General features: G+C 41.6%; 2 protein-coding genes across 7 annotated transcripts in view; one reads left to right on the top strand and one right to left on the bottom strand.

Annotated features, from left to right (window-relative positions):
* The window catches only part of pcnt (pericentrin), a 55,258-nt gene extending 31,660 nt beyond the window's left edge, over positions 1-23,598 (bottom strand). For 4 of the 6 annotated variants that reach the window (XM_078175156.1, XM_078175155.1, XM_078175159.1 and 1 more), the window contains exons 1-26: positions 23,386-23,598; positions 21,783-21,812; positions 18,965-19,141; positions 15,903-16,046; positions 13,175-13,324; positions 12,143-13,053; positions 11,693-12,052; positions 10,311-10,713; positions 9,700-10,116; positions 9,397-9,615; positions 7,689-7,784; positions 7,440-7,583; positions 6,851-7,103; positions 6,553-6,632; positions 6,127-6,415; positions 5,815-5,903; positions 5,296-5,407; positions 4,954-5,080; positions 4,639-4,758; positions 4,468-4,546; positions 3,538-3,642; positions 2,231-2,342; positions 2,107-2,147; positions 1,883-2,017; positions 1,501-1,747; positions 1,220-1,370 (exon numbers count right to left, since the gene is read on the bottom strand). In XM_078175156.1, coding sequence (XP_078031282.1) covers positions 1,220-1,370; positions 1,501-1,747; positions 1,883-2,017; positions 2,107-2,147; positions 2,231-2,342; positions 3,538-3,642; positions 4,468-4,546; positions 4,639-4,758; positions 4,954-5,080; positions 5,296-5,407; positions 5,815-5,903; positions 6,127-6,415; positions 6,553-6,632; positions 6,851-7,103; positions 7,440-7,583; positions 7,689-7,784; positions 9,397-9,615; positions 9,700-10,116; positions 10,311-10,713; positions 11,693-12,052; positions 12,143-13,053; positions 13,175-13,324; positions 15,903-16,046; positions 18,965-19,141; positions 21,783-21,812; positions 23,386-23,433 — 5,039 coding nt within the window. In that variant the 5' untranslated portion in view covers positions 23,434-23,598. The remainder of the gene's footprint in view (positions 1-1,219; positions 1,371-1,500; positions 1,748-1,882; positions 2,018-2,106; positions 2,148-2,230; positions 2,343-3,537; positions 3,643-4,467; positions 4,547-4,638; positions 4,759-4,953; positions 5,081-5,295; positions 5,408-5,814; positions 5,904-6,126; positions 6,416-6,552; positions 6,633-6,850; positions 7,104-7,439; positions 7,584-7,688; positions 7,785-9,396; positions 9,616-9,699; positions 10,117-10,310; positions 10,714-11,692; positions 12,053-12,142; positions 13,054-13,174; positions 13,325-15,902; positions 16,047-18,964; positions 19,142-21,782; positions 21,813-23,385) is intronic. The other 2 variants (XM_078175157.1, XM_078175160.1) reach the window with 2 other exon arrangements.
* c15h21orf58 (chromosome 15 C21orf58 homolog) lies at positions 14,666-27,112 on the top strand. The gene is made up of 9 exons (XM_078175161.1): positions 14,666-14,822; positions 24,210-24,356; positions 24,487-24,543; positions 24,667-24,724; positions 25,535-25,614; positions 25,830-26,021; positions 26,265-26,385; positions 26,472-26,605; positions 26,733-27,112. The coding sequence occupies exons 2-9, from the start codon at positions 24,342-24,344 to the stop codon at positions 26,958-26,960; spliced, it is 885 nt and encodes a 294-aa protein (XP_078031287.1). The 5' UTR covers positions 14,666-14,822; positions 24,210-24,341; the 3' UTR covers positions 26,961-27,112.
* Positions 27,113-27,204: the final 92 nt, after the last annotated feature.

The raw sequence follows: 27,204 nt of genomic DNA, 5'->3' as shown, positions 1-27,204 counted from the left end.
TAACAATAACAAATGTACCGTAGTCAACGTCAAGAGACATAATATTCTGATCCCACCTGAATTGTGCCATAAATTACACTTGATGTTTTTCAAATCAAAAAAATAATTTTTCAGGTCAAGAAAGTCAAACTTTGTTGACTGTGAAATTACATACTTAGAAAGACTTAACAGTTGCCTAAGTGACATTTTAACCCTCTCACTGAAGCTACAGTGCTCTTGTGTTTCATGCCAGGATGTAACGTTTTTTTTTTTTTACTACCCAGCTGATAAACAGACGAGGAATCACTGGATAAAACACATCAGATAAGAAAAAATAAAATGTGCCAAGGTAACGGCCATGTTGGTGTTTGTGACATATATTGTGTGAGACAAGAGATGTAGCTCATGAAGTGGTTTCACACTAGATGACGCTATGACAAACTGTGACCTTGTTGCGCTGCAAAATTCTCATTTAAATTGACAAACATCACATGTGTAATTCACGGTATAGGAGCCATCCACAGTGTAAAATGTATGTGGGACGCTAATTTTTGGTGGTTCACTGGAAGGAGAGGGACTGTGGCAGTAATACAAACATGACTCGTGTGTCAGGGTCTAACCACTAGCCCCTTTTCGATAGGAATTGTGCAAATATGCAGGAAAGCCCAATCAGTCTTTTTTTCAGCATTGGCAGTATAAAAACAATATCGGGGAGTGCAGCAAAATGCCGCCTACCTACTTTTGTTTATACAGAATGCGCCTTTTTTTTCCCGGGGCAATGGGGGCGTGAGCAAGTAACAAAACGTGTAGCTCAGCGTGTGACGTAAACAGTGACGTGGGAGAGAAGCCGCGGCTGGTCAGTCCTTAGGCGATTCTCTCGTAAGTCAGCCCGTTCGCTAATTCCTGCTATCATCCATTTCCTGTTTATCTACCGCCAGCGGGTCACACGTGCGGCGTCATCAACAGCTCCTCCCACAAGTCTTCAACAGCCCCTCCTGTGGCGGAAGGCGGCCTCTGCCTTTTTAAACTAAAAGGGTTCTGCCAATATGACTACCCTACGAGGCGGAAAACTGGGCACCTCGGATCAACTCGCCAATCTGACTGTGTGTGTCTAAATGCTCGCAGCTTGCCGGCAAAACGGCCCAACATGCTCGGAAAATCTGGCAGTGTAAAAGGGGCTACTGACAAATTATTGACCTCCAGCTACAATCAGGACTTCAGGATTTTGAGTACAGTTCACCTCTCTTGTGCTTGGCGTAGCTGCTCCTCAGCCTGCTCTTGGAGGAGCTTAGTGAGCTCCTTGATTTCTGTTGCCATGGTGCTCTTTGCCCTTTGCAGCTCACCATCATACTGGGCCTTCAGTCGCTGCCGCACTATCAGAACCTGTGGGCCTGAAAGACAGGAAAAACAATGTTACAAGCTGATGGGGAAACCACCTCTTAAGTATACTCCACTTCCAAAGATATCTGATCTGACTGGAAGCTGTAATGATCTGATGTGAGCCTTTACAAATGATCTTACTCTCATCGTTGTCCAGTGCCTCCTGTAGAGACTTTAACTTCTCTGTCTCCTCGTGAAGTGCTTTCTCAAGGCGTGTCCTCTCCTCCTTCATCTCTCCATGCAGGTCTGACCTCAGGGCAGAGAGTTCAGCTTCATGCTTGTCTTGGAGCTCTTCCCTCAGCCTCTTCATCTCCTCCTGCACATCTTCTCTCTCCTGTTTCAGAGCCTCCTCCAGATGGACAAGCTCCACAGCAAACTCCTGTTTCAACTGTAGGAGGAGGCAGGAATATATACAAGTGTCACAATTTGAAATTCCCATCTTGTATCATTAAATCTGTGTTTCTGTACAGCTATCAGTATATTTGTAGCTTAATAGTATGCAGACCTAGATATGAGTGTGTACCTTTTGTGTATTCCTTTGCAGCTCTTCATCATGTCGTTTACTCATGGCAGCCAATCTGTTCTCCAGGGTGTGGATGGTGGTCATCTTTGTCTGCAGCTCCTCAGTGTGACACCACATCCTCTGCTCAACCTCCACCTAATTAAAATCACCAAAAACTCACATTATACAACCCATAAACTCAGTGTGCAATTTGTTTCATAAATGATCTGATTATCTTTTCTCACCTCAACCTGCTGTGCTGCCTCCGAGCGAACTCTGGTGAGCTCTGCGACAAAGATATTTGAGTTAGTTAACTTTAGTAACTTCTTAATACCATGTCTGTGCTTTTCCTATGTGTGTGTGAAGTACCTTGTAAGTGACGGTCAGAAAGTTTGGCTCTGAGTTGCTCCAGCTCCAGGGCATGACGAGTCTTCTTCTCCTGCAGCTCCTCATAGTAGTGGTCAGTGAGGTCTGAGCGAACCTAATGCATGCGTAACAATACAAAACAAGTAAATGAAAGAGTAAATGGGACAGTATACTCCAAGAGAACTGCTTGTCGAACAATCAAATAGCGTCAGAAATCCACTCTGCCAACATCTTTCCAACGCTGGATTAGGGCATGCTGTGTCTATGTAACACTCTGAAAGTGACAATCCGACATTCACACTCACATCACAGCATGATTACTCAGCTGTATGAAAGACCTAGCCAAGGTAGCAGCCAATCAAAACACATTAAAATGCAACGAATACAACATATAAAACAAAAATCCACAATAAAACAACAACCATTCAAATATAATGGCCTCTCAAGAAAAATAAGCTCATGTCTCTGTCACCACACTCTTTATGATGCCCTTGAATTCATCAATGGATATAAGGAACTAATTATAGTTGGTAAGTTGTGGAACTTTGAGACTTTTAGTCAAGAGGATAGTAGGTGAACTGGAGGTTCAAAATGTCTTCCTGTGTAGCTCTTTTTTCATTTATGGGTTCAGTTTTTATGTGAACAACCACCTGCAACATTCTGAATGCTTGAGAATGTCTGAAAATGTGTGCCATTATCCCATATTCAAGCAATAATAATAACTCTATGACAGCATTATTTGTTTGTTTCATCTACTGGTACTTAGTACCAAGAGCTAGGGGTGCACGATATGAGGATAATAGGCAAAATAATGTTGAATATCACAATAAAGATATTACTTATGATGCATAAACAGATAATTAGGTGTGATGTTAGTTCTGCCTTTCTGTTGCTTGTTAGTGTACTAAGAAAATGCAACAAATTGCTTGTAGAATTTAAAAAATGACAGGAAATTATTTATAAATTGAATACTGAACTTAACACAAAAGACATAAATTAAAAAAAAGGAATGATAATTACATTTCAAAGAGCAGTTATCTACTGATACTCCCTTTTATCCAGCTCAAAAAAAAAAAAATCAGTATATTGTGCAAAGTCCCAGTTTTTGCGATGTGTTTATCGTGCAAATTGACACTGCAAGGATGATTAAAAAAAACTTTAGGCTACTTGCATAACCCTAGTTCTCAGATTAGCATTCATGTTATGAATGAGACAATACTGTGCGACTCTACCCAGAGCTTCTCTCATATCACCTTCTTCTGTTTTGTATTTACAGAGGCATGAAAGATCAAAGTTAGTTTGTGTCTGACCTGTCGCAGCTCCTCCTTAAAGGAAAGAGTCAACGAAGATCGTAGACTGGCAAGCTCCACGGCGTGTTTCTCCTCTAGCTGAAGGTGCAAACTGTCATGAGCTTCCTGGATGAGAAATAACATGATGTTAAGATAATTGTGATAAAGAGGAGAGGTTGTGGAAGATAAGGAAAACTAAAGGGGAAGATACAAGAAATCAATTTACCTAGACTGCCTTATCTGAGTTATGTTCCTATTCTTAGACTTAGATTTGTGTATTTTACTCAGTATATACACATTTATTTAATGAATTCATTTTGTATTATTTATTTTGAAAAATATTCTCTCTCTTTTTAACTTGTTCTTTTTTTTTTTAAATCAAGGTCTTTTGTATCTTTAAATATAAAAAAGTGGACAGCTTGAACACAGAACAATCACATCAAATCTTTGTAATTAAATAAATAAATAAAATAAAATAAAATCAATAATGATAATATGACAAGTATATAAAAACTTGGGTTACATAAATATGTTGGTAGCTGCTGTACCTTCTAGAAAGGAAATAAATGGCTGCATGTGATATATAATTTTCTGGTGGACTCCCTAGTGGTACATCTAATTTCTTCTTGGTGGATGCGACACATAATTTCTAATCCATTGGCCATATGTTGGAGGGGCATCCTTCCATTTGAACAAAATAAGCCTCCTTAACTTGCTTTTTTACACTGTTCCAATTTTAAAATACTATCTTCTTTAATATTATCAGTGAATGTATATGAATATAATCTTAGAATTGTTTCATATAAAAGGAAATGAGCAGTGACAACAATAAACTGTATGTATTAAACCTGAAATTCTATTAAAACATTTCAAAGTGCTGAATATCACACATCAACAGAAGGTCTTCAAAATGCCTTAGACATTTCATTTCCTCACATAAAATGTACGCACCTGGTGTGTTTCCAGTTTGAGGCCAGTGTCAGAAAGCTCATGATCTTTTTCCTCCTCAGCTTGGCTTTGAAATATGAAACTGAAACAGAGAGCAGAGGCAGTGATATTAAAATAATTTTATCCAGCTTTGCAGTACACGTATCTGGTCACAGATATTACACAGTGACCTACCTGTCATCTGCAGTTTTAAGCACAGATTCCTCCAAGGCACTTTCCACCAGCCTCAGCTGGAGCAGAGCAATCTCCTCTCTGTAGCTTTCCTCTGTTGCACGCAATCGCTGCTCAAAGTACCTACAGAAGGATGAAGGTAAAACGTGTATAAACTGGTCAGTGAAAGGGCAGGAAGAGGACAATTCACAGATTAACTGACAATCTTGTCTGTGGCTTAAATAATGCAGGATGTGATAAACAACCACGGTTTTTATTCTTAACATTTCAAACTCTCACATTTATGAGAGTAAATGCATCAAGACTGTGCTCTCGTACCTCCTCAGGCTTTCCAGCTCAGCCTCATTCTGCTGTTTGATTTCCCGTTTTTGTTCATTAAACTCTGTCTTCAGGCGCTCAATGTCATCAACACGAGATGAGCGAGCAAGCAGCTGCTCCTTCAGCTCTGTGAGAAAATAAGGTCGACGGCAAGGAAAGAAAAAGGTAAGAGCATGCATGCAGTCAAGTTCTTTTTTCCTCTGTGCATCATGTCACATCACAGACAAGAGCCATCGTTGTTGGGAAGTTTTGAATATCTTAACTGTGAGTAGTTAAATAAATGGAATGAATATAAATACAGCCTTGTGTCAAGCAAATGTCAGACTGGTGCATCAACCTCACCTCCCAACTCTTGGCGACTGGCTCTCATGCTCTCCAGCTGGGTCCACAGTTGACCTACTTCTTGTTCTGAGCTCTGTTTCAGCGAGGTCTTCTCCTCCTGAAGGCGCAAAACCTGGTTCACAGAGAGAAATCATTGTTTTAGTTTTTAAATAAAACTTACTGTTCTGTGGATTTCAATTTCAAGGAGCTGTATATGACCTTAGAACAACGATTTGCATTGTAAAGATACAGCTGAGTGATGGCATCTTTAGCAGAGAACTTTATCTTATTGTTGTTTAACCTTCATTTAACCAGGCAAACAATTAAGAACAAATTCTTATTCACATTGTCAGCCTGGCAGAGAGGTGTCTCTACTGTCCACTTAACAGCAGGTCGAGATTCCTATTGTTTTATAGACTGATGCAAGATAAATGGGTAAAATGTCTGCAATATGGGGAAAAATTCTAAATAAGCTCCATGGACTTAAATAAAAAATAAATGGCAACTTAAATACATGTTAATGTGTCTCAGTGAACTCACCTCCTGCTGCAGTTGCTGCTCCGTCTCCTCTAGGTGGAGTGCTAGCTGCTCTTTCTCCTTCAGCACTGCCTTAGTCTCCTCCAGAGCACCTAAGCAATATTCACAAAGGAGTGAGCAAAGCAATTTATATAAACTAGAACACGAACAATGATTGCACAAAGCTCTAATATCGGCAGACATGGCAGTCAGCATGACTGTCTATCACCATGTGTATTCGAATGCAGATTAAAATTATAATAAAATAGTTTAGTCACAGGATTGTGCAGCCTTACTGGATGAATGCACATTGAGTTTGGAGGGGAGGCAACTCACGAGCAGCAGTGTCTCTGTCAACCCGGGCTTGTGTCAGCTCCTCCTCCAGTTTCTGGTGCTGCTCCTTACTGGTGGTCTGGAGTTCCTCCAGCTTGGCACATGACTCCCGCAGGTCTGACTGGGTCTGCAACAGAGCTGCCTGGGCTTCAGCTAGAGATTTATTGGTCTGGTTGAGGGAGGCCTGGGTGCTGGCGAGTTCTGTCTGGGTGGCACTGAGGCTGTTCTGGGTCTCTGAGAGAGATGTTCGGAGGTTGCTCTCAACGTCCTTATCCCACTGTGACTTAAGAGTCTGAGAGAAAGAGAAGACGGATTGAAATAAATGATCAAAAAGAATTAAATATGATATAATAATGAAATGGCAGATGTTTAAATTAAAAATGCCCTATCAGATGCAACATCTGTATAACAATTTCTATGAGGCTTAACCTGTATCTCTTTGGTCTGCATTTCCTCCATGGCGGCTCTCTCCTGAGCAACACGAGTCTCCCACTGCTGCTTCAACTCATCTGCACATATGTACACAAACAAATGATAAGATTCCCCCACATCAAAGAACATGAAGGCTACATCTGTCACTGTGCTCTATTTTGTCTACTTCTAAAGAATAAAAGTGACTCGCCCACATGCGTAATGGCTCACATGTTGAGCGCACCTACGGGCAAACATGAAAAAGAACGCTGACTGAAGAGCTGAACAGCAGAACAGCACTCCAGTCTGCACTCACTCATGTCTCGTTGATGCAGCTCATGCAGTCTCTCCTGCTGCTCCTGGTTCTGCCGTCTGATCTGGTCCAGCTCTGACTGATGCCGGGCCTGCAGGAGTGCACTTTCCTTGGCAAATGTCTCCCTCAAGGAGGCCTGGACCTTGGTGAGAGCCTCCTGCTCCTGCTGCAAATTCGTCTGGGAGTGTTCCAGCTGGGACATGTGGAGGCCGGTCAGGCTCAGACGCAAGGTTTCAAGCTCGCTGGTTTTTTGGACCTGAAGGAAATGGAAGCATAAGGTACGATTTGTGTGAGAGCTTTTCCTGAGCTGAGAAGTGACTGCATGTTGGAGGGAAAAGGAGGATTAAGTGTTATATTTACATTTTAGGCATTAAGCTGACACTGTTATCCTCCATAGCAATTTATAAAAAGTAGGATTCAATGTCTAAACTCCAAAGTAAGTCACTGTGTGTGACAAAATCCCTTTCACTATGAAATGGTTATGTAAAGGAGGAAAGAAGCTAAGACAGAGAGACAGAAGATTTATCATGCAGCATGTTGTGTCTGACGATGTTACACTGCACCTTTGTGCGCATATATATATATAGTGTACCTGCACCTGCTGCAGTTCAGCCTGGTGGGCAGCCTCCATGCTTTCCCTCAGCTCTAACGACACCTCTGTCCTCAGTTGACTGAGCTCCTCAATGTGTTTGGCAGTCAGCTCAGAAATCATCCTCTCGTGCTCACGTTCAGTCACCTGGACGAGACAGATAATGGGAGACATGACAAGCTGAAAAATAACACACGGAATCGCTACAGAAAGCAAAAAGTTTAATAACTTAGAGACTTATTAATTTGATACCTGTTTGATTAAGCTGATCTGCCTCTTCTGTTCCTCCTCCATAGCGACACGCTGCTTCAGCAGTTCTGACTCCAGGTGAGTGTTCAACTCAGTAATCTAGGAATTAATGGAGTCAAACATATCCAGAAAATTACAAGACAGGAAGGTGCTAACACATATTTTAGCAGCACTAATGCTACACAGTCCTCTTTTTTTACTTTAATGGTCCATTTTAACAACTACTGGGTTCCTACAGATTAAGGCCAACCAAACTATTAACCAAAACCTAAAGAAAAACAAAAAAACATGAACCGACATCAAGTACTCAGGGTTAGTAACAATTTTGCCCCAATGTTATTGTAATATAAAATATGACTTTTTTATCTCATGACGGAGACAATGATAGAGAAAACTGTGAAACACCTGCTGTTTGTTGGCGATTTTGTGTTTCTCATTCTGCATGTGGGATTCCATTGCCTTGATTCCTATCGTGATTTTGTATAAAATAAAATGAGCCTTGTATCAGTTTCAGCCATGCCGCGAAATCTTTGTTGAAAAGCAAATTTTGGTTGAATTTGCACTTTGCCCAGGACAGAGTGACAGCTTGGTAGCAGGCAGTGGATCATCTGCTCTCAGCATCACAGCCAAAAAACAAAATAGGCGTTTTGTGGGTTCTACTATCCTTATTTGTGTGACATTAATGTGAGGAGCATTTGGTGAATTATTTTAATGTGTCTGAAGAGAGATATCTGCACATCCAACTGTCTCAGATATAAGTGTGTTGGAAACTATCACTTGAGTCTTTGAACCGAAAAGCCCACACACTGCTCTCATTCAGCTTGACAGTTTATTAGTAACACTAATGTTTCGGTCCTACTGAACCTTCGTCAAGAGTGTTGAACACTCTTTATGTTTTTTAAAGATTATTTTTGGGCCTTTATCACAGTATAGCTAGAGAGTGATGGGAAAGGGGGAGAGAGAATGGAGAAGACACCCAGCAAAGGGCCACAGGATGGAATAGAACCTGGGTGAGTGCAAAGGGCTCAGCCTATATGGGGCAAACACTCTACTCACTGAGCTAGAGGCTGCCCTTAGGGTGTTGAAAACTCTTGACAAAGGTCCCAGTAGTGTGCGGGATTTTCTGACTCAAGTAAGACTCAAGTAAATTATTTTAAAAAATAGATGTTATTAATTATTTTGAGATTTTAAAACGCAACATCAGAGAGGGAAAAAAGGTTCATAAAATCCTACTTTGCATGTCTTAGCATTTTTAGGGCTTTTGAAAAGATCAAGACATTTTCATATCAATTAAAATTCAAATTATTTTTTTAAATTAATATTTTAAATGCTTTCAAGACATTTAAGAATCTGCAGGAACTCTGGACAAATATATACTCTGAATCCACATTAAATTACTCAGTGAGACACAACATAAAAATGGTTGAAAATTCCCTCTTACAATGCTAAAAATATTTATATATCTTGATAACTAACCAACAAACATATACGGTCAATGTGGGTTTCAGCACCCCCAAATATAAAAATATTGTTAGACGGCATGTAATGTGTGTATGAATACAAAAATGCACAAGTAACTAACTACAGAGAAGTAACCATGGAGTGACATGAAAAGGAAATATGGTTCCTGGGAGTAAAAATAAGTATTTCAAAATTGAACACCATGATAAATCTGTAAAACCAATGACATTTCTTTATTTTGTAATCCCACCTCCTGTTGATGTTTCTCCATCAGGTCTTTCATCTCCTGTTGGTGAGATGTCTTGAGCCTCTCTGTGGCCTCCTCAACAGCCATGAGCTGCTTCTCCAGGAGAGCCTTCACCTCCTCCTCCTTCTCCCTCCTCTGCTCCTCCAGGTGTTCCCTCACATCCAGGAGCTCTTTCTCCTTCTCATGTCTCTCCTCCTCCCATTTCTCCTTCTCTTCAGTCAGCTGTAAAAAACATTTCGTACATCATGTTAATCTCATTCTCACAGAGCAAAAATAAACCAACTCTTAATACTTCATATATCTCACCTCAACATCCTTGGCTTTTAGCAGGTTCTCAAACTGTTCCAGCTCCTCCTCTAAGACTTGTTCCATTTTCTTAATCCGGTCGTCCATCTCCTCCTCTTTCCTCCTGTGCTCATCTCTCTCCTGTGCTGCCTGAACCTGAGCCTCCTCCAGGTTGGCCAGGTTTTGTCTCAAACACAAGATCTGAGACTCCAGTTCATTCTTCTCCGTTTCAGCAGTGTCCAACCTGCCCTGGCTCCTCTCCAGCTCCTCCTGCAATCTTTCCACCTCTGTTTGAACATTCACAACCTGCACACGTGTAGTTTTGAGCTCCTTTAATGTGTTGTCCAGCTCTATAGTCCTTTGGCCTAGTAGGGCTGCTGTGGTTTTGTGCGTTGTTTTTATCTCCTCTAGCTCCGACATGAGAAGTTCACATTGAGCCTTGAGAAAAGGAAAAGAAGGAAATTCTTTTAGCTTTTTTAAGCCTTTAAGCACAAACACATCTCTGCTGTCTATTGTTACTCCATTCATCCTAAATTGAGTTGGGTAAATTAAAAAGCAACTGCGCCCAGAGACTGGCATGTTTACAGTCCTATTAAGCTGTTCACACAGACCCACTTATCATACTGGTGTACCTGTAGTGGTTGCAGCTGGTTGTCATCTCTAAGCTCCGGGCTCTGTTTGGCAGAGATTGCAGGCTGCTTTATCTCCTGCGGCGACAACAGCAGCAGCTCCTGCTGTTTTTGATGAGACGGGAAACCAGCCTCCTTCTCTTGCTCATTTTTTAGCTCCCCCACCAGTTTATCTTCCTCCTCTGATGGAGAGGTAGCAGGGGCCGGTGGGGAGGGTTCAGCAGCTTCCTCTCCTGTCAGCATTACTGCATTTTCTCTTGTGTTCATTAAGGCACTGAGTTTGTTCTTCAGGTTGTCTTGTTCGTGGGCATTCAAGTTCATCTCCTCCTCAACGAGTCTCCGCTTCTCCTTCTCCTCGTCAAGTTCCCAGAGAGCCTGTCTGAGCTCTTCTGTTACCTGGGCCCACCTGAGCATTCAAACATAGTTCATTAAAGTTATTGAGTTGTTTCAAATTGCCACTTTGCATGAGATAATACACCTATTTATATTTTTCAGTACTAGTAAATGAGTTTAGGTAAATTCACTGTTATCCAAAAGCTTTAACATAGATTTTAAAATACTTTCAGGATAAAATTCAGTCTGATAAATACAGTATAGTTGATCATTTTAGTTCAGGGCTAGCCGCCCCCTGCGTGGCCCCTGATTTCCAGGGCTGGTACCTGCAGTTATTCCACAGGCTAGTTAATAACATGACGGGCAGGAAATCCAAAGTGTGGGATCATTTTGAGAAGGTGAAGGACGAACCCAAGGTGATATGTAAACTCATCTTCATTGGTCGACTACAAACATGACGCATCATCTGAAACATGGAAGTAGCTACATGCCCATTAGCCCACAGCGTCATTAACAGGCGGCTCGCTCAGTGTGTGACATGCACTTGTAGATAAAATATAGGCCTATATTAATGAAGGTTCATTAGTACGGTTTTGTATTTCTCTGTAATGTAGCACAGTGTTAACAATGTTACTGATACTATTCTTTCTCACACCTTCAACTCAAACCATTGTGTTGCCCCGCCCAAAACATATTATTTAATAACTAATATCATAAACATGCGGGCGACTAGTCGACTAAAGGCCCTAAATGACGACTTTTGGTCAACTAGGAAAATTCTTGGTAGGGGACAGCCCTGGTGAATACCAGGAAATTATACATTTATAATATAATAAACTGAAAAATTAAAATCCAAAAAAAAAAGAGATCATGAATTATCGCAACCATAAGGTCTTTGAGCATACATAAGTATGTATACAAAATATTAGGGCTGGCTGGTTCAGTAGCATATGAGATGAGCTGCATACCGACAGATACACACATGCACACTCACATCCAAACTCATGATCCCCTCCACGCTTACCCGTGGCAGAGACAATTAACTCCATTACCTGCTCCTGGCCTCCTCCAGCTCTTCAGCACTCTGGATGACTTCCTCCCTTAACACATTCAAGTCCCTGTCCTTGAGAGCCAGCTCCTCGCGGAGCTCCACACACTGCTGATTCAGCAGTTCCTTTTCCAGGTCAGTCTCCTCAAACTGCTGCTCGGACAGCTTGCTCATCTCCAGCTCGCCGGCAGTGGAGCTGTGGAGCCACTGAGATGGAGACTGAGGGTGGGAATCATCAGCCACAGGGATGCCAGGGGAGCACTGTGGGGTAGAGGTGTTGTGGCGGTTGTCACTTTCTTCGGGGATCCGGTTTGAGATTGACAAGAGAGGCTCGTCTCCCAGCACTTCACTGTTGAGCTCAAAACTGTGAAGGAGAGGCAGGGGGAGAAATTAGGGGATTAAATAAGCCTATAAAACAGAAACACAAACCGATAACAATTAGCATTCCTCTAACCTGTAATCTGCAGAGATGTCCAGCTGACTGCAGTGCTCAAAGCTTTCACTGACCACTGAGGATTGTGAGTGTGCAAGAGGAGCTGAAGACAGGTAGCGCTCCATCAGAATATCCCCAGGTATTGATACATTCATGCTGTCGTCATCAGGTCCACTTTCCACATTGGCCTCACCTACACTGATCTTCTCATCATAACTAAAACCAGCTTTTGCTTGGTTCTGCCGATTCTTAGAAGCTTTGAGTCCTATGACCTCCTCCTCTCTGAACCTCAGCTCTTTCTCCCTCTCCTCCAAAAGCTGCCTGACTCTCTCCACCTCCTCTCTGTGCAACTCTTTGAGCCTCTGCATCTCCTCCTCCTGTCTCTGGAGACGAAGAGCAGAGCTGGCCACCTCCTCACTTAACCTCCTCTCTGCATCGCCCTCTTCCTGAAGTCTTTTCCTCAGCTCCAGCACCTCTCTGTTCAGCTTCTCCTTCTCCTCTTTGTACTGCTGCATCTCAAGGCACTGAGTTTGGACTACGCTTAACTGGGTCTGGAGGTCTTGCAGCTGTGCCTCCCTTTCTTTTCGCTCCTCCTCCCTGCCTTTCTTCTCCTCCTCTAGCAGGGAAAGCACATATTGGTGTTTCTCCATCTCCTCTGCTAGTTCAGCACATATGCGCTGGCTGTTCTCCCTCTCTTCTTCAAGCTCGGCCCTCAGATTGTGCAGAAGAGTGTCTGTCTCGCTGTCGATGCCAGCGCTGGAGCCTTCAACACTTGACTGGGAGCCAGGACTTGCATTCCCAGATTCCCCTGATGGTGCCTCCTTATGATTGATGTCTGCATCTTGGGAGCAATGGCCAAGCTGATGCTGCTGTTGAAAGCTGAAGATGTCGGCCCCTGACTTACTTTTGATGCGCAGGAACTCTACACTGGTCTGTATGGAAGATAATTCAGAGAACAAGTTCAGCTGCTGTGCATATTAATAGTGATGTGCATATTTGTTGGCAACAATAATCCTGAAGTGCTGCTGCAGATTAGCTTTGAGTGGCACTTACCTGCTGGAGCTGTCTCTGTAGCGCCTGGATCTGTCCAGCGAGTGACTGTGCCTCCAGTTGGACCTGGTCTCTGCTGGCCAGGGCCTCCTGCAGGTTGGAGCTGAGCCTGGCAATTATCTCATTACGCTTCTCCACAGCCTGCTGTAACTGCTGCAAGTGGGATAAATGTATGGGTAGAGTTTTTTTATTAGAACATACTCTCTATATACACACTTAAAGGGCTGAGCTATATATCGATATGATGTCAATACTGCAATATAAGAGTAAGTATCATCTTAGATTTTTGGTCATCATAATATCTTATGTGTAGTCTACTAATTTTAAAGACTGCATTACAGTAAATTGATGCAATTTTCTACTATTTGTCTTCATCCACTGAGTCATTTATACCACATAACTTACTTTGATTATTGATCAAAAATCTCATTATGTAAATATTCTGTGAATGCACCCGTCAATCCTACAATATCGATATCGAGGTATCTGGTCAAAAATATTGTGATATTTTATTTTCTACATATCGCCCAGCAGAAAATAAGACTCAAAGACAGTACTGTTTGCCTACAGCATCAAAAGACACTGAATCAAACACTTTAAGGTAGGGCTGGGCGATATGTCCTGAAAATTATATCAATATATTTTACGGCAATATCTCAATACACGATCTCCTCAAAAGCATTTCATAAATGCTAGGACTGGGAGACAAAATCGTGAATAATATTTTTGACCAAATACCCTCTCTGATGCAACAAAGTTGTAGGGATTACTATTGTTGTTTTTTCCCCAGAAAATATTAATTAATACAATTGCATTTTTTTTTATCAATAATCACCAATAATTAACAACTGAGTGGGTTGAGGCAAGCAATAAAACAAATAGAAAAGTCTGGCAAGTTGATACATTTACATCACTTTACTGTAATGCTGCCTTTAAAATGTGGGGAAAAAGCATTTATGTCATATCACAAAATCTAAGACGATATGTAGTTTTATAACTCAATGATGATATATTATCCTTATATTGCCCAGCCCTACTTTAAGGCCACACCCACACTGATATGTTTTTCATGTGAAAACGAAAACGATCTCCTGCACACAAGCTGTTTTGCCGTCCATATTAACACCCCTGACCATTCGCGTACACTAAGCATGAGCATATCGGTGTATGGCTGCTCAGTTAGAGAAAATAAAAGGGAGATAGCAAAAAGTAAAACCAGAGATTTATTTGCTGTGAGGAAGAGGTGGAACTGTTAATGAAAGTAAAACGAGTATAAGGCAGGCAAGGCGGCAGGAAACAGACTGGGAGTCGTTACAAGGCACAAACATTGACATGTGAACGCATTACTGGCCTGAAGCATTACCCTTTGCTGCAGGAAGCCATGGCAATGAGCAAGGAGTAGCCACACAAAAGGGAGGGATGGATGGCAGCTGATAAAAGCAGGTTAAAGTGCAGTGTCTATTTTAGATTGTTTAGGGTGGTTATTGCAGAGGGAATGAAGGACTTCTTGTAGATGTTTTTCCAGGCCAGTGGGACTTTGCCTGCCTGATGGCGGTAACTGGAGGGAGTGGTGGAAGGGGTGAGAAGAGTCCTATGTGGGTGGCTTTCCTGATCACTGAGCGGTTGTACAGTTCAGAGAGCGGAGTTTGGGGTGAGCTAATTATTTTGTGGCCTGATTAATTATGCTGGAGTTTTGTTTTGTGTTTGGTGGTGAGGGAGTTGTATCAGGATTAGTGTTGAAGGTGAGAATTCATTCAATGAGTGAGCGGTAAAATGTCCTTGCAGGCATGAAAAGTCCTGACTTTTCTCAGCAAAAATAAAATCACAAAAGGTATGTAGGCCTTACTATAATGTTTTGACTTGAGAGCTGACAACTCAGTTGGGAAGCAAATGTGAATATCTGCGTCATCGTTTCCAAAAGTCTAAAACGCAAGTCTGGAGTTTTCAAACTAAAACAGTGTTGGCAGCATTTTCAAAGATCTCTTTTTGAGGGGCTCTAAAGTGCAGGAGAGGTGTGAACGATAGCAGTAGTAATGCATTTTAAAACAAAAACGTACTTGTGTGGATGCAGCATAAAACTTCTAAAACTGAATGCAATATGTAATCCGCCATGTGACACTACAGCCAAGACAATTTGAGGCCTTGAATTCATGTTAACATAACTTCAGGCATTTTACATTCCCACAACATGACACACCCAATTTAAACTCATTCCCCCACACACACATAATGTAGAGGAACCATGCTGTATTTTCAGATCAGTGCAGCCAAGCAGCCATGCAGAAGAGCAGACAGTTACACTCCCCATGGGTTGGTGATGACACAGAACACAAACAAACACACCCACCCACCCACCCACCCTCTTAATCACACACACAGAAATACCATAACAAGACTCCAACTGTCTTCCATGTAAACAAAGCATGAAGACAAATTACTCCATATGACCGACCAAATCTAAACACACTGCATGTAAACAGGAACGCTGATTTATAGAGGCGCTTCAGAGCCCAGTTTCCACTGCGTGAATTTAGAGCCTGAGATTATAATGTGCAAGTATGCATTCATGACATTAAACCCAGTCATACTGAGTCACAGCTAAGCCCAGATGAGTCTTTAACAGCAAAAAACAGACGACATAAAAGAAGATGCTTTAACATGCACTATGAAAAATGCTCCCCTGTAGAAGCAAGTCAATCTCTGTAAATGTTAACTTATTGACTGTACATACCTTTAGCTGCTCTTTGCCAGTGAGTGCAGCGAGCTCCTCATCTCTAATATCTTCCACAGGGGACAGGCTTTGCTCCAGGATGGGGGGCTGATCCTTCTGTCGTTGGTTCTTCTCAACCTCCGATTTCTCCGGCTTCTGGGGTTCCTATGGGATTAAATTGTTTTAATTTTTCCCCACTCTTCCTGATAATAATGTGAACTTTCCCTTTAAAAAGGCAGTAAATAGTACCACCGTTAAGCCTGACCAGGTTACTATGACAACATGCCCCCCAGGCAATGTAATGGTTAGTGACCTATTTCTCTAATGTATGTTTACTGAGCAGGGGGCACGGACCACTTGTTAAATCATACAGTGAGCAAACAAGATTAGACAAACACTGGAGGTCATGTAGTGTGACCCCTGAACAGTCCTCAGGGATTTCATGCTACTGCTGGATGAAAATAACCAGCTGCTTTTAATTAAACCAATAATATAAACATCCATTCAAATCAGATTTCTTCAGTCGCCTCTGTAACTCATATAGTTGAGTTAGCAGGCTATGTAGAAAATCAGGGCTGTATTCTCAAGCCATCTAGTGACTGTCACGTAACTTGAGCAAACAAGTTGTCAATACTGAAACCTGTAACACTTGAAATTATTAGCTGTGTCTCAATTCAGGGGCTGCAGCCTTTGAAGGATGCGGCCTTCGCGGTTGACATCGGCCACATCCTTTGAGGACCGCATCAGCCAAACGGATCGGTCTTAGAAATGGGACGCTCTGGTCTGCGGAGGATTTCCTGGTTCCATCATGCAGACGGAGTAAGCTACGAAGTTATTTGGCCCTAAATCATGGACAAATTTTTTTATTATATATATTTTTTTTATTTAATACTTGAGATGATTCACCACCAGAGACACCGCCGTTTGATGTATTTCAGGCTGACGGACCGTTTTCAGGTTAACTTATATTAAATTAAGATTGTTTAAGCTGGGAGCTTTTAGCTAACAGTAATGTTAACAACAGTTAGTTAACTTAATATATAAATCGGCGTGCAATGCATCTAGGGATAGGCTGGGCCACGAAGGACACATCCATTGCATCCTCCAAAGTCTAGGAAAGAAGGCTGCATTTTCCAGCCGCATTTGAAGGACCCTTCAAAATGGGACAGCATTGGTCGCGCCAATGTGACGCAATCGGTCTTCAAATGCAGCTTTGAAGGCTGCAGCCCCTGAATTGAAACACAGCTATTGTTGTCAGGAACCTTAACGCTTCCTTTTTGTAACAATAGCTTGTTTTCAATCACGTGACTATTATGACGTGCTAAATTCAAATGGAGGACAAAAGTGATACCTCTATTTGTAAATAGAGGAATCTGCAGGCAGCGGGTAATGTCAGAACATTGAAACCCATGTTAAAAGTGATCAGTATAAAATAAAGAAAAGTAACTTTTCACACAATTTGACCGATTTCCCCAGTGTGGACCCCATCGTTGTTACAAATTACTTCACCCTCCAGACCTCCTAACTTTACCAACATTACTAGGGGCGGGAATTTCCAGGCACCTCACAATTCGATTACCATTCAGAGGATTCGATAATAAAACGATATTGATGAATCACAATGCATCAAAATGTTACATGATATTTAATCTTGTCTTTCTTTTAAGTATAGCATACTGTATTTTTGGTGATCCATTATGAAATAAACAGATTATTTTACTTGCATACAGTGTGGCCCTTGTCTAGGTCCCTTTCCCCTTTAATCTACCTCCATACCATTACTTTTGAACCAGGGGGGTGTCTGTCGGACTGTATCTATCTGTGGATGCTAACACTTATCCATTGTGGGATATACATATATATGGGATATACACACGCCTGCAAGCACCTCCTCTCTCCGTTACCGCTGGAGAAAGCCGAGACACTGGGCAGGCCAGGCACAGGGATTTTAAGGTAAAACAGACTGAGCAGAGTTATTTTCTTCACCACAGAGGTGTTTTTATCTGGTTAATGCTGCAGCCTGTGTTGGTCAGCTGGTTTACATGCTGATCGCTGCTCCTTTCATTAATGTTAGTCTCTGGGTGATGGCGTAAGTAAGTATTCACAATATACTTCATGTTCCCCTCGCAAGTGTAATTATTTAGACACTGAATTATAAAACAAGCTTGCAACCACCGCTGTCTTTGTGAAGATGAATTAATACAAGTTAACTTGAGCTCGTCTGCACTGTAGACTGTCCAGGAGCCGGGTTCCACCTCTTTTGTTCCGTCAACATCATGTTATGACCAGACAGGTACATAATCAATTATTGACATTTGTGAATCAATGCTGAATTATCCACGTCCGCATTGCAATGCATCTAGGAATCGTTTACCCCCCCCACCCCAAAACGTTACACAGGGAGCTGATGAAAGCGTATAAGACTGTAATGGGCTATAGCTATTTTGTACATGGTTGGGTCCACGACTGAAATGAGGTTAGTAAATGTGCTTCAATACAAGTGTCTTTTATATTTTTACTCTGTACATGCACTGCTGTCAGGCTAGGTCAACCAGTTCCAGAGGTCAGGTGAAACGCCGTTAAAAATCTGGGTCATGGCTAAAAACACGGAGACGTCGTCACAGCACATTGCAACTACATCCAAATCGAGGCATCTTCAACACAAAGCTTTATGTTAACATTTGACATTAGTCGACTTCTCCCCTTTACGTCATACTATTTTTGGGACTTACAGTGGCTGCTGTTTTTTCCCAATTTGATCAAGTGTAACAGCAGTAAACAGTGCAAATCATAGGCATTGGCCTCCAGTTGCTGCCCCCCATCTGGACAGCACACCAATGAATGATGGCATATGCAAAGAGGCTATTGCAGTTTTACTCTTTTGTCTTTAGTTTTTAATTCATGAGGCAGATTATTTTCTGCGCTGATGTGTTGAAGTACAGTACGATTATTTCAAACCATTTCCTAACTGAACTTACAGAACAATTACTGTATCATGATATATATCATTACCTTGATATAAAATTACATATACCGTGACAGACGATTTTGGCAATATCGGCCACTCCTACTCAGTGACGTACCTCATGGTTGGTCTTCTTGTTCAGCTCTTTGTCACTGGCTGAAGGAAGTGCTGGTTCTACGCGGCGGCCTTGCGTCGCTCCGTCATTCTGCGAGTCAGCCTGGCCCTTCCTCTTCTGCGTCTTTTTCGGCGCCCCCGCACCGTCGCCTTTCGCCCGCTTCTGTCGGTAGCTAGCAAGCTGCGCAGGAAGGACAGCGAGAGGTAGATGGACACATAGGTCAGGACCACTGAGCACCACCACACTATAAGCATGGTGAAGCTCAGGGGTCGAAGGTGAGAGAGAACTGGAGTCCAGATTTATCTCCTCAGTTGAAAAATGAAAAAGTTATCACAGCATCATTCTGAAATCCTGTTGCAATGTCTAAATGCATATGCGTGCAAGTTGCTCTGTAGAAAAGAAACCCTTATTCTGATGAGTCAGAGTTGTGCAGCAAAAAAGACAGCGCCCAGTGAAGCGAGAAGAAATCCCAAACTCACACCCAAAATAGGGCTACACCATAGCCTGACAAAGTAGTTTGAAATGAGGTGACGATGCTAAATATTCTCAAATCTCCAGGGAGCTGTATCAAACCCACGAGAAGTGCAGATTTTAGTGACACACATCGGACAACCTCTCCGCAGACCAGAAACAGCACAAGGTTAAAAGAATTTCAAAAAAAAAAGAAAGTGCACATCCATCTCGGTCTCTGCATTTCTCAGCAAGCAAGAAAGTTATAGTGAGAGACGGAGAGATGGCTGAGCTTTTGGAGGCATCACAAAGTTCCCCTTGAAATCATGACAGGACAAAAAACACATGAGAGAAGTTCATTCACAGTAAAAAACATCGTCCCCAGTCATATCATGATATTTAGCTTGAATTCCAGTGGGACTGATTTGGTACAAATCCACTGCAGGCCGTTTCTCTTTGCAACACACTCCTCCTCTTTTTACCGCTGCCTCTCTCCCTCTCTCAGCCAGTCTCTCTTCTTTAAGCAGCTTAAATCAGATTACAGCAGTCCATATTGTGACAGAGACCCTCATGAATCCCTCCATCAATAACTGACAGTCAATCATCGACTCCATTTCTTGCTGCTGGTCAGACCTGTCAATTCCTCCTCATCAGAGCAGCTGCTCTGCTGTCCAGATGTTGATCTTGCAGTCTGAAGGCAAAACCACATTGTGCCCAACCTTTTTAGCCTAAAACTCCCTGCCACAGCCAACGTACAGTGCAGAGGGATCCACAAACTCTGGATAGGGGATGGCATGTGTCTAGGCTGAGGGAAGAGGGTGGAGACTGGGAGATGCATTCACATGGAGAGGAGGAGACAGAGCCGTGTGTGTGGCGAGCAGCATCAGAGTGTGCATGCTCTATTCAATCTGAGATTGCATGGCACCTGGGGAGCTACTTGTTGCTTTGTGTGATGAGTCACATGCATGTGCATGACAACATTGTGTGTGCATGCACATTTATTCTGATGACGTGCTACATGCCAGGTTATAAAACCGCATTGTAAATTTGCTTTGTGCTCCCATTTAGCACCATGCAGTGCATCCATCAAATCATATCATCCTCCTCTTTTGACTACTAAAAGCAAAAGCTTTGCTTAAAACAATCTTTACCTTAACTCCATCGCACTTAAATCTCTTCCCACCTCACATTGCTCATCTGCTTTCATACAGATTATCACTTGAAACCCCACCCTTTGTGTCCTTCCATCACCCTGCTCACCACCTCCGCCTGCCACAACACACATCACATCTCAGAAAGAAATATTAGCCAGATGAGCAGTGTTTAGCCCAAGGTCGCTTTCTTCCGCGCTACTGAGAGTCTGACTAACTGGCTGGATGGAGCTTACTGTGGCCACATCTTATTACTAGTCTGCTGAATAATACTATTGTGTTTTCATCAATGTCAAAACCAAGACCATTTGATTTATTTTTGGGGTATGTTTGTGTGTAATTTGTATCCCTACGTGCAATGCTTTCAGCGTGGCAAATAAATCTGAGCATTGTGATGCGCAAAATACAGTAAAGGCAACTGACAGCACTGCATTACCATAGCAACACCATCCATGTGAGATGCAAGTGCAACATATTGAACCTTGCCAAATCTCATGGGCTCACTGCACCACCTGATGGCCTGCAACTGGCATGACAGGGTATGTATGTGACTAACTACAGGCAGGTGACAAATTAAAGGAAAACCTGAATAAATAAGGGGAGAAACATAACAAATGTAGATGCCTCTATGCAGGCGAATTGCATGGTAAATTTAAGCAATTAATATCCAGCCATGCTCTGTAGCATGTATAAAAATGAGTCGACACCTGATCTTAACCCAACTGAACACCTATGGGAGATTTTAGACCAACTCATTAGACAGCACTCTCCACCACCATCATCAAAACACCAAATACAGAAATATCTTTTGGAAAAGTGGTGCTCCAGGGACTTGTAAAATCAACGTCAAGGCACACTGAAGCTGTTCTGGCAGCACATGGCGGTCTAACACCTTACTAAGACACCTTATGTTGGTCTTTCCTATAATTTGTCACCCATGTACATTAGACATTGAAATTATTAATGCAAAACAGATTTCCTCTCACGTTTGCAGTCTTGATAACCTGCATTGAGAGTCAGTCTTTTACGAGCAGCAGGCTTAAATCTCAACAGCTGACAGCAATCACATGGTGCAGAGAAGCAGAAGAAAGCCCTGATTGTCCACCCAAGAGAAACAAAACAAAACGCACAAAGACTGAAATCACAAAGACATAATGTCCACGAACCCACAATCCCATGACAAAATCAAATATCTGCCAACCACCAGTTTCTATACTTACCGACTGACTTCGGGGCATGTTGGAGGATTTCTGTTATGAAGAATATCAGTTGAGTTATTTCCTGAATATGCATTTTAATGTACCATCTTCTAAATGAGTTGTACCATGAGCTGAAAGTGAACTACATCCAAGAAACACAATTCAATGAGCTACTCTGAACAGGTGACCTAATTTTAGCCTATATCTAGTTTTTAGACAACACGGCCTGGTTGTCAATATAGAGTAGGCCATTCTTGATTATTGGCCCATCACTAATACAACCTCCTATTGAAGTAAACACAGCTGCTTTTTTCTATCTTGGAAACACCACAGTAGCAATTATCACAGACTAGTAGAAAAAAATGCCAGAGGAGACACTCCATATTGTGCAACCACACAGTCATCACCTCATCTAAGTGTCAATTATGTACAACTTTAAACTGTGGGGAACTAAAAAGAGCAAAATAAGACCGGGCAACATCTAACAACTAACACTAGGATTCAGAATAAGTCATTTTATTGTTTGCAAGCCTGTGAGACTGTGCCGTAGTTCCTGTATTACATTTATAGACAGGGAAATATCATGTTGGAAAAATGTGCTTGTATGTTTTGGTTGCAAAAAGCAATAACTCAGTGGTTCTCAAATGGTGTGCCGTGATGCAAATCCAGGTGTGCCGTGGGATTTTGTGATAACCACACACTATTATTACAATATTAAACTAGGCCTATACAGAAAGTAATGATGAATCACAGCCATTTCCCAACAAAGAGGCAAACTCCAGCTAAAAAATGTAATTGAATTTTACTTAATTTTATAAACCTTCCTGGTGAACCTGTAAGTGTGTGACACATCACATTATCTTACATTATTTCCCACTGAAATTGCTGTTATTTTTGCTCTGATGTAATTTTAAAAGTTTAAAATCAATTCTTGAATCACTTTATAACATATTTCATGAGAATCAGTTGATTGTCAATTGTTATTTTAAGTTAGTAAATAAAAACAAACATTTATGTTATGATAAAAGTGATAACACACCTTACTGAGGCTATTGTGCATAAATATAAATACAGGTGTGCCTTTAGATTTTGACTTGTCCTTTGTCTTGGGCACAAAAAGTTTGTTAACCACTGTAATATCTACTTTGAAGCTAGTTTAACCACAGGCCGAAAACATTGGGTGCACCTGCACTTTGCCTTGACACAGCTCAAGGGCAACATTCTTGAAATAAGTAAAATATATTTCACATATTAGAAAATAATTTCCCTTGTCTCTGTAAATGGGTGCATGTTTCTGTCTCTGATGGACTCCAAGTTCAACGATGCATGAAGTAATTCAACTCATTAGCCGACTACCCTACTCCATAAATGTTATTGTTATCGTTAGCTGTGTGCAATCCCAGCTAATGACTAACCCGCGGAATATGCGCGGCAAATTATTAAAGTTACGAGTACTTGACATTTAACGGGCAAAACGGAACCTAAGCAACGACAAACAAAACGTACAATAACGTTGGAGGTGGCTGCAGTGAGCAGTGGACAAACGCAAAGCTATGACAAAAGAGTTGGCTAGCGTCCACTGTTAGCATTCAGTATTAGCGTGCGTTAAATGTTAGCAACAAACCTTAGCTTTTCCAGCTGCTATTTTCTTTTGCCGTTCATCGTCATCCATCTCTTGGGTTGAATTAAACCATTAAGAGTTTAGGACATCGGTCCTAATTCAGCTTAAAAGCAAAATAGATCTTCACTTGTGGCATAAGTTGGCTAAAACTAAATCTTTGAGCTTCCTTTAGACACAACTGTCAACAGATAATATTCAATATGGCCGCCAAGTCTGCTCAACTCCGCCCTTATCGAGTTTCCTTGAATGAATGGACCAATCAGATTATTACATTACACGTCTTCAGCCAATGGGAAGGCGTGTCACTTAAGAACCACCTCCTGTCTTGTACATCATTCAAAACTGGAGTCTACTTGACCAATGAGATGGCTGTATTTTGGATTGACGGCTCTCGTAGCCAATCAGAACAGACTAATACAAAACATACCTCCGCTCACCCCTATGTTTTGAAAGTGAATGTATGCAGTTCTCCACTGACTGGAGGAACTAACTTACGTATGACAACTGAGGTGTGGTTACAAAACAGGGTCAAAAGGCCACCTCCATTCATATTACATCTATTCAAGCCATAATAACTGGTGTGACCTTTTGTTTTATTTGTCGGAAAACCCAAATGATTACACCAATTCATCTAGACATCTGAAGACTAGTTTTTCTAAATAAAATTAGCCCAGAATAGGCCTATATTCAAACAGGACATTTCAGTGACTTGATCAAGTTCTTAAGCTTTAATCTAAATAAAAGTGCAATCAAGGGAAAGTTGGATCTGAACTAATCTAGTCAGGTTATTTGATGTCGAAAGTCTCACTCCCTCTTCTCTTTCTCAGCATGGAAACCAAGTAGTTATGCAGGTCATTATGAAGAGCCAGTGGTAAACAGGTGTGTCCCATGGCAACTGCTGTCTGGCTTTAGTCTAGACTCAAACACACCGGTGTACACAAAAGTCTGTGTGTCTCCAAATGCCAAGATTTCAGGTAAATGACATATTTAAAGGATATATTTGCATATCTGTTTTATGTTTGTGTCTAGTATTTCAACAAACAATATAAATTCAAGCACACAGCAGATGTTACAGTAACACGGAGGCTTTTTGTAATCCTTAAGCATGACAGTTCCATGGTTGATCAGATGACAAGACTTAAACTCAAACTGCTGAAGAAGGTAGGTGAGAGTCTGCATTTTGTTAATGTGGAAAGATAGTGCTTGGATTTTGTTCACTTTTACAATTACTATTCTCAAGTGAAATAGTTCAGCATTATTTTTCTGTTTTACTTATATTTCTAGAGACTGGAACACAAAAAGCACAACATGGACGGCAGAGCAGAATCTGCCCAGTCTGCAAGTAAGATAACAAAGATTTCTTTGTTGTTGTTTTTTTACACTTATTTGTGTTACACCAAAAGACATACAAATAAAGAATAAAGACTTCTTTGTGATGAAAAATGTCGAACTGTGGAAGCTGTCAGCATAACCTGCCTCGACAGAATATTTACATTCTTCATTATAGACATTTAGCTTGTCCTATGACCTCAAAAGATGGCAATTAAAAAATGTAAAATGAGTTTCTAATATTTTAACACACTAAAAGGTAAAATTAACTTGGTAATAAAAGTTAGGCACTATGAAGAGACTAAGACTCCTAAAAAGGTAGAAGACATTTATTCACTTCAAAACAAGATATTAGAGCAAGTAAATGTAGCAGACATGGGGGAAAAATAAAAAGTATTAAAGGCATTTTTCAACCTGGACCCTATTTCCCTGTGTAAATTGATCAGAGAGACAATTTCTGAAATTGTTGCAGTACTAAGGGAGCCTCAGTGGCTGGCAGCCATTAAACAAGCTGCAATGGAGGCACATAGGGCAATCAAACATTGTCATTCTATGTCTATTAAAGTGATTATTTTTGACACATAGCGGCTCATATTGTTATTATAAGTGTCTGAAGTGTCTCTTTACCTTGACCATGATGCAGTCTGTTTGTTATTGCCTCATTAAGCAGAGTCTCTTTCTGAATTATCATGAGATATCACAAGATGTCACTTGCAGGAAAACAACAGTGGAAATGTGTGTGAGTTCTGGAGAGAGTATAATAACCAGAGTATTATACAGTAGTAGTAGGAGTAGTTTTTGAAAACTTGATTTGTCTGTTCAGGGAGTTACTGGTATGATGGACAATTAGATCAACTTCACCGTGCTCTGAGGCGAAAACAGGACCTACTGCAAAGACTCAGGGTTTGTACAAAATACTTCTATGTTTTCCAAGAATACAAAGTTTCATTTATTGACATATTATTGTAATTCCTTGCATACCTACATTCAGCCATTAAGACAATAAAACTATAGAAAGACAGACGACACACCCAGCAAGTTAGAGTACTTAATGTCTTATCTTTCAGCTGTAACTGTGTGAAATGTATAATCATTTGTGTACTGTATCTTCTGTGTAGGAGCAGTACATGTTAGAGGACCTCAACAGACCTCACACCTGGGGAGGGTCACAGAGACAGTACAAGTCACATTTCTACACTGCCCCTCAGCCACCGCCTCCTCTGCCATTCCACCAGCCAGCCCCTGCTCTGCCCTTTCTGCCCCCGCCACCACCAGCCCCGCCTCAGCCTCCGCGCATCATCCAACAGACTGTGAGACACTTAGCATTGACCTCAAAAACACCCCAATCCTCCAGATCTGTTTCTCTGTTTCTATGCGGTCTGTTAAGTGTATTTAATCCTCTTTTCCATCTCCTGATCTCCTTTTTCCCATTTATTTTTGCCCCTCTATGTTATTTTCACATATATTGACACTGCTACCCAGACCGACTTGCCAGGAGTTCATTAATTAAGGAAAAGACTTAATTATTTCCCCATCTTTGTCTGTCTCTGCAGCTACCACAGCAGCCTGCAACCATTATACAACAGCTGCCACAACAGCAGCCTCTCATTACTCAGATTCCCCCACCTCAGCCCTACCCTGCACCTGCACCACGCTCAGGCAGCATCAAAGAGGGTATGCAACAGCAAAGAGAGAACTACCTTATCTGAGTCTCACTGTATTCATGTGTTTTCTATATGTATGTGTATGCTGTGTGTTAGATATGGTGGAATTGATGCTGATGCAAAACGCCCAGATGCACCAGATCATAATGCACAACATGATGCTGAAAGCCATGCCTTCTGTATCACCACCTGGAGGGCCAAATGCTCCTCTAACTACATATCTTGGGCAGGTACACACACACACACACACACACACACACACACACACACACACACCTTCTCTAAGAAGTCTCAGTTCTGACCATCACAAAATTGTCCTCTCTGTCTGTCACAAACTCCCTAAATGTGTATTTCCAGGACAGTTACCAGGGAAACCCTATTTTCGTAAGGCCAGATGTCAAACCAAGAGGAAGTGCTGTCCATCATCACCATCACTATGCCCCTGCAGCACCACAGCTGCCTCCCATCTGTCACCCTACATGGCTACCAACGGTGTCATCTGTCCCAGCCGGACAAGCAGGGGCACATTTACCCTCCGTGCACCATGACACAGCCACTTTTACACTCCCAACACTCAATGTGTAAGGTGCACATGTACTCTGTGTCTAGTATTTCAAACAATTCATTTTTACTTTTACTTTTTTTAGCGTTCATCAGAGCTGAGTTTGGGCCTGATGAAGGTCACTTGACTGAAACGTCAGCATGTTTGTTTGACATGGTCAGAATAAAGTGGTGAAACTGAGATTAGCCAACTTTGTCCTGAAGATCTGTGTGTGCTACCTCTTTAAATTGGATATTATAATGTTGAAACACAACGCAGAATTTACTC

Source organism: Epinephelus lanceolatus, chromosome 15 (assembly GCF_041903045.1).
Source record: "Epinephelus lanceolatus isolate andai-2023 chromosome 15, ASM4190304v1, whole genome shotgun sequence".
Classification (NCBI taxonomy): domain Eukaryota; kingdom Metazoa; phylum Chordata; class Actinopteri; order Perciformes; family Serranidae; genus Epinephelus; species Epinephelus lanceolatus.
Note: the sequence above shows the minus strand (reverse complement) of the source record. Positions and strands in the feature narration are given on the sequence as shown.

What these genes read in the sequence shown, in the direction of transcription:
- c15h21orf58 (XM_078175161.1), top strand. An exon ending in CGCGCATCATCCAACAGACT is followed by an intron (nt 26,022 to 26,264) that starts GTGAGACACTTA and finishes CTGTCTCTGCAG; the next exon opens with CTACCACAGCAGCCTGCAAC. An exon ending in CTCAGGCAGCATCAAAGAGG is followed by an intron (nt 26,386 to 26,471) that starts GTATGCAACAGC and finishes GCTGTGTGTTAG; the next exon opens with ATATGGTGGAATTGATGCTG.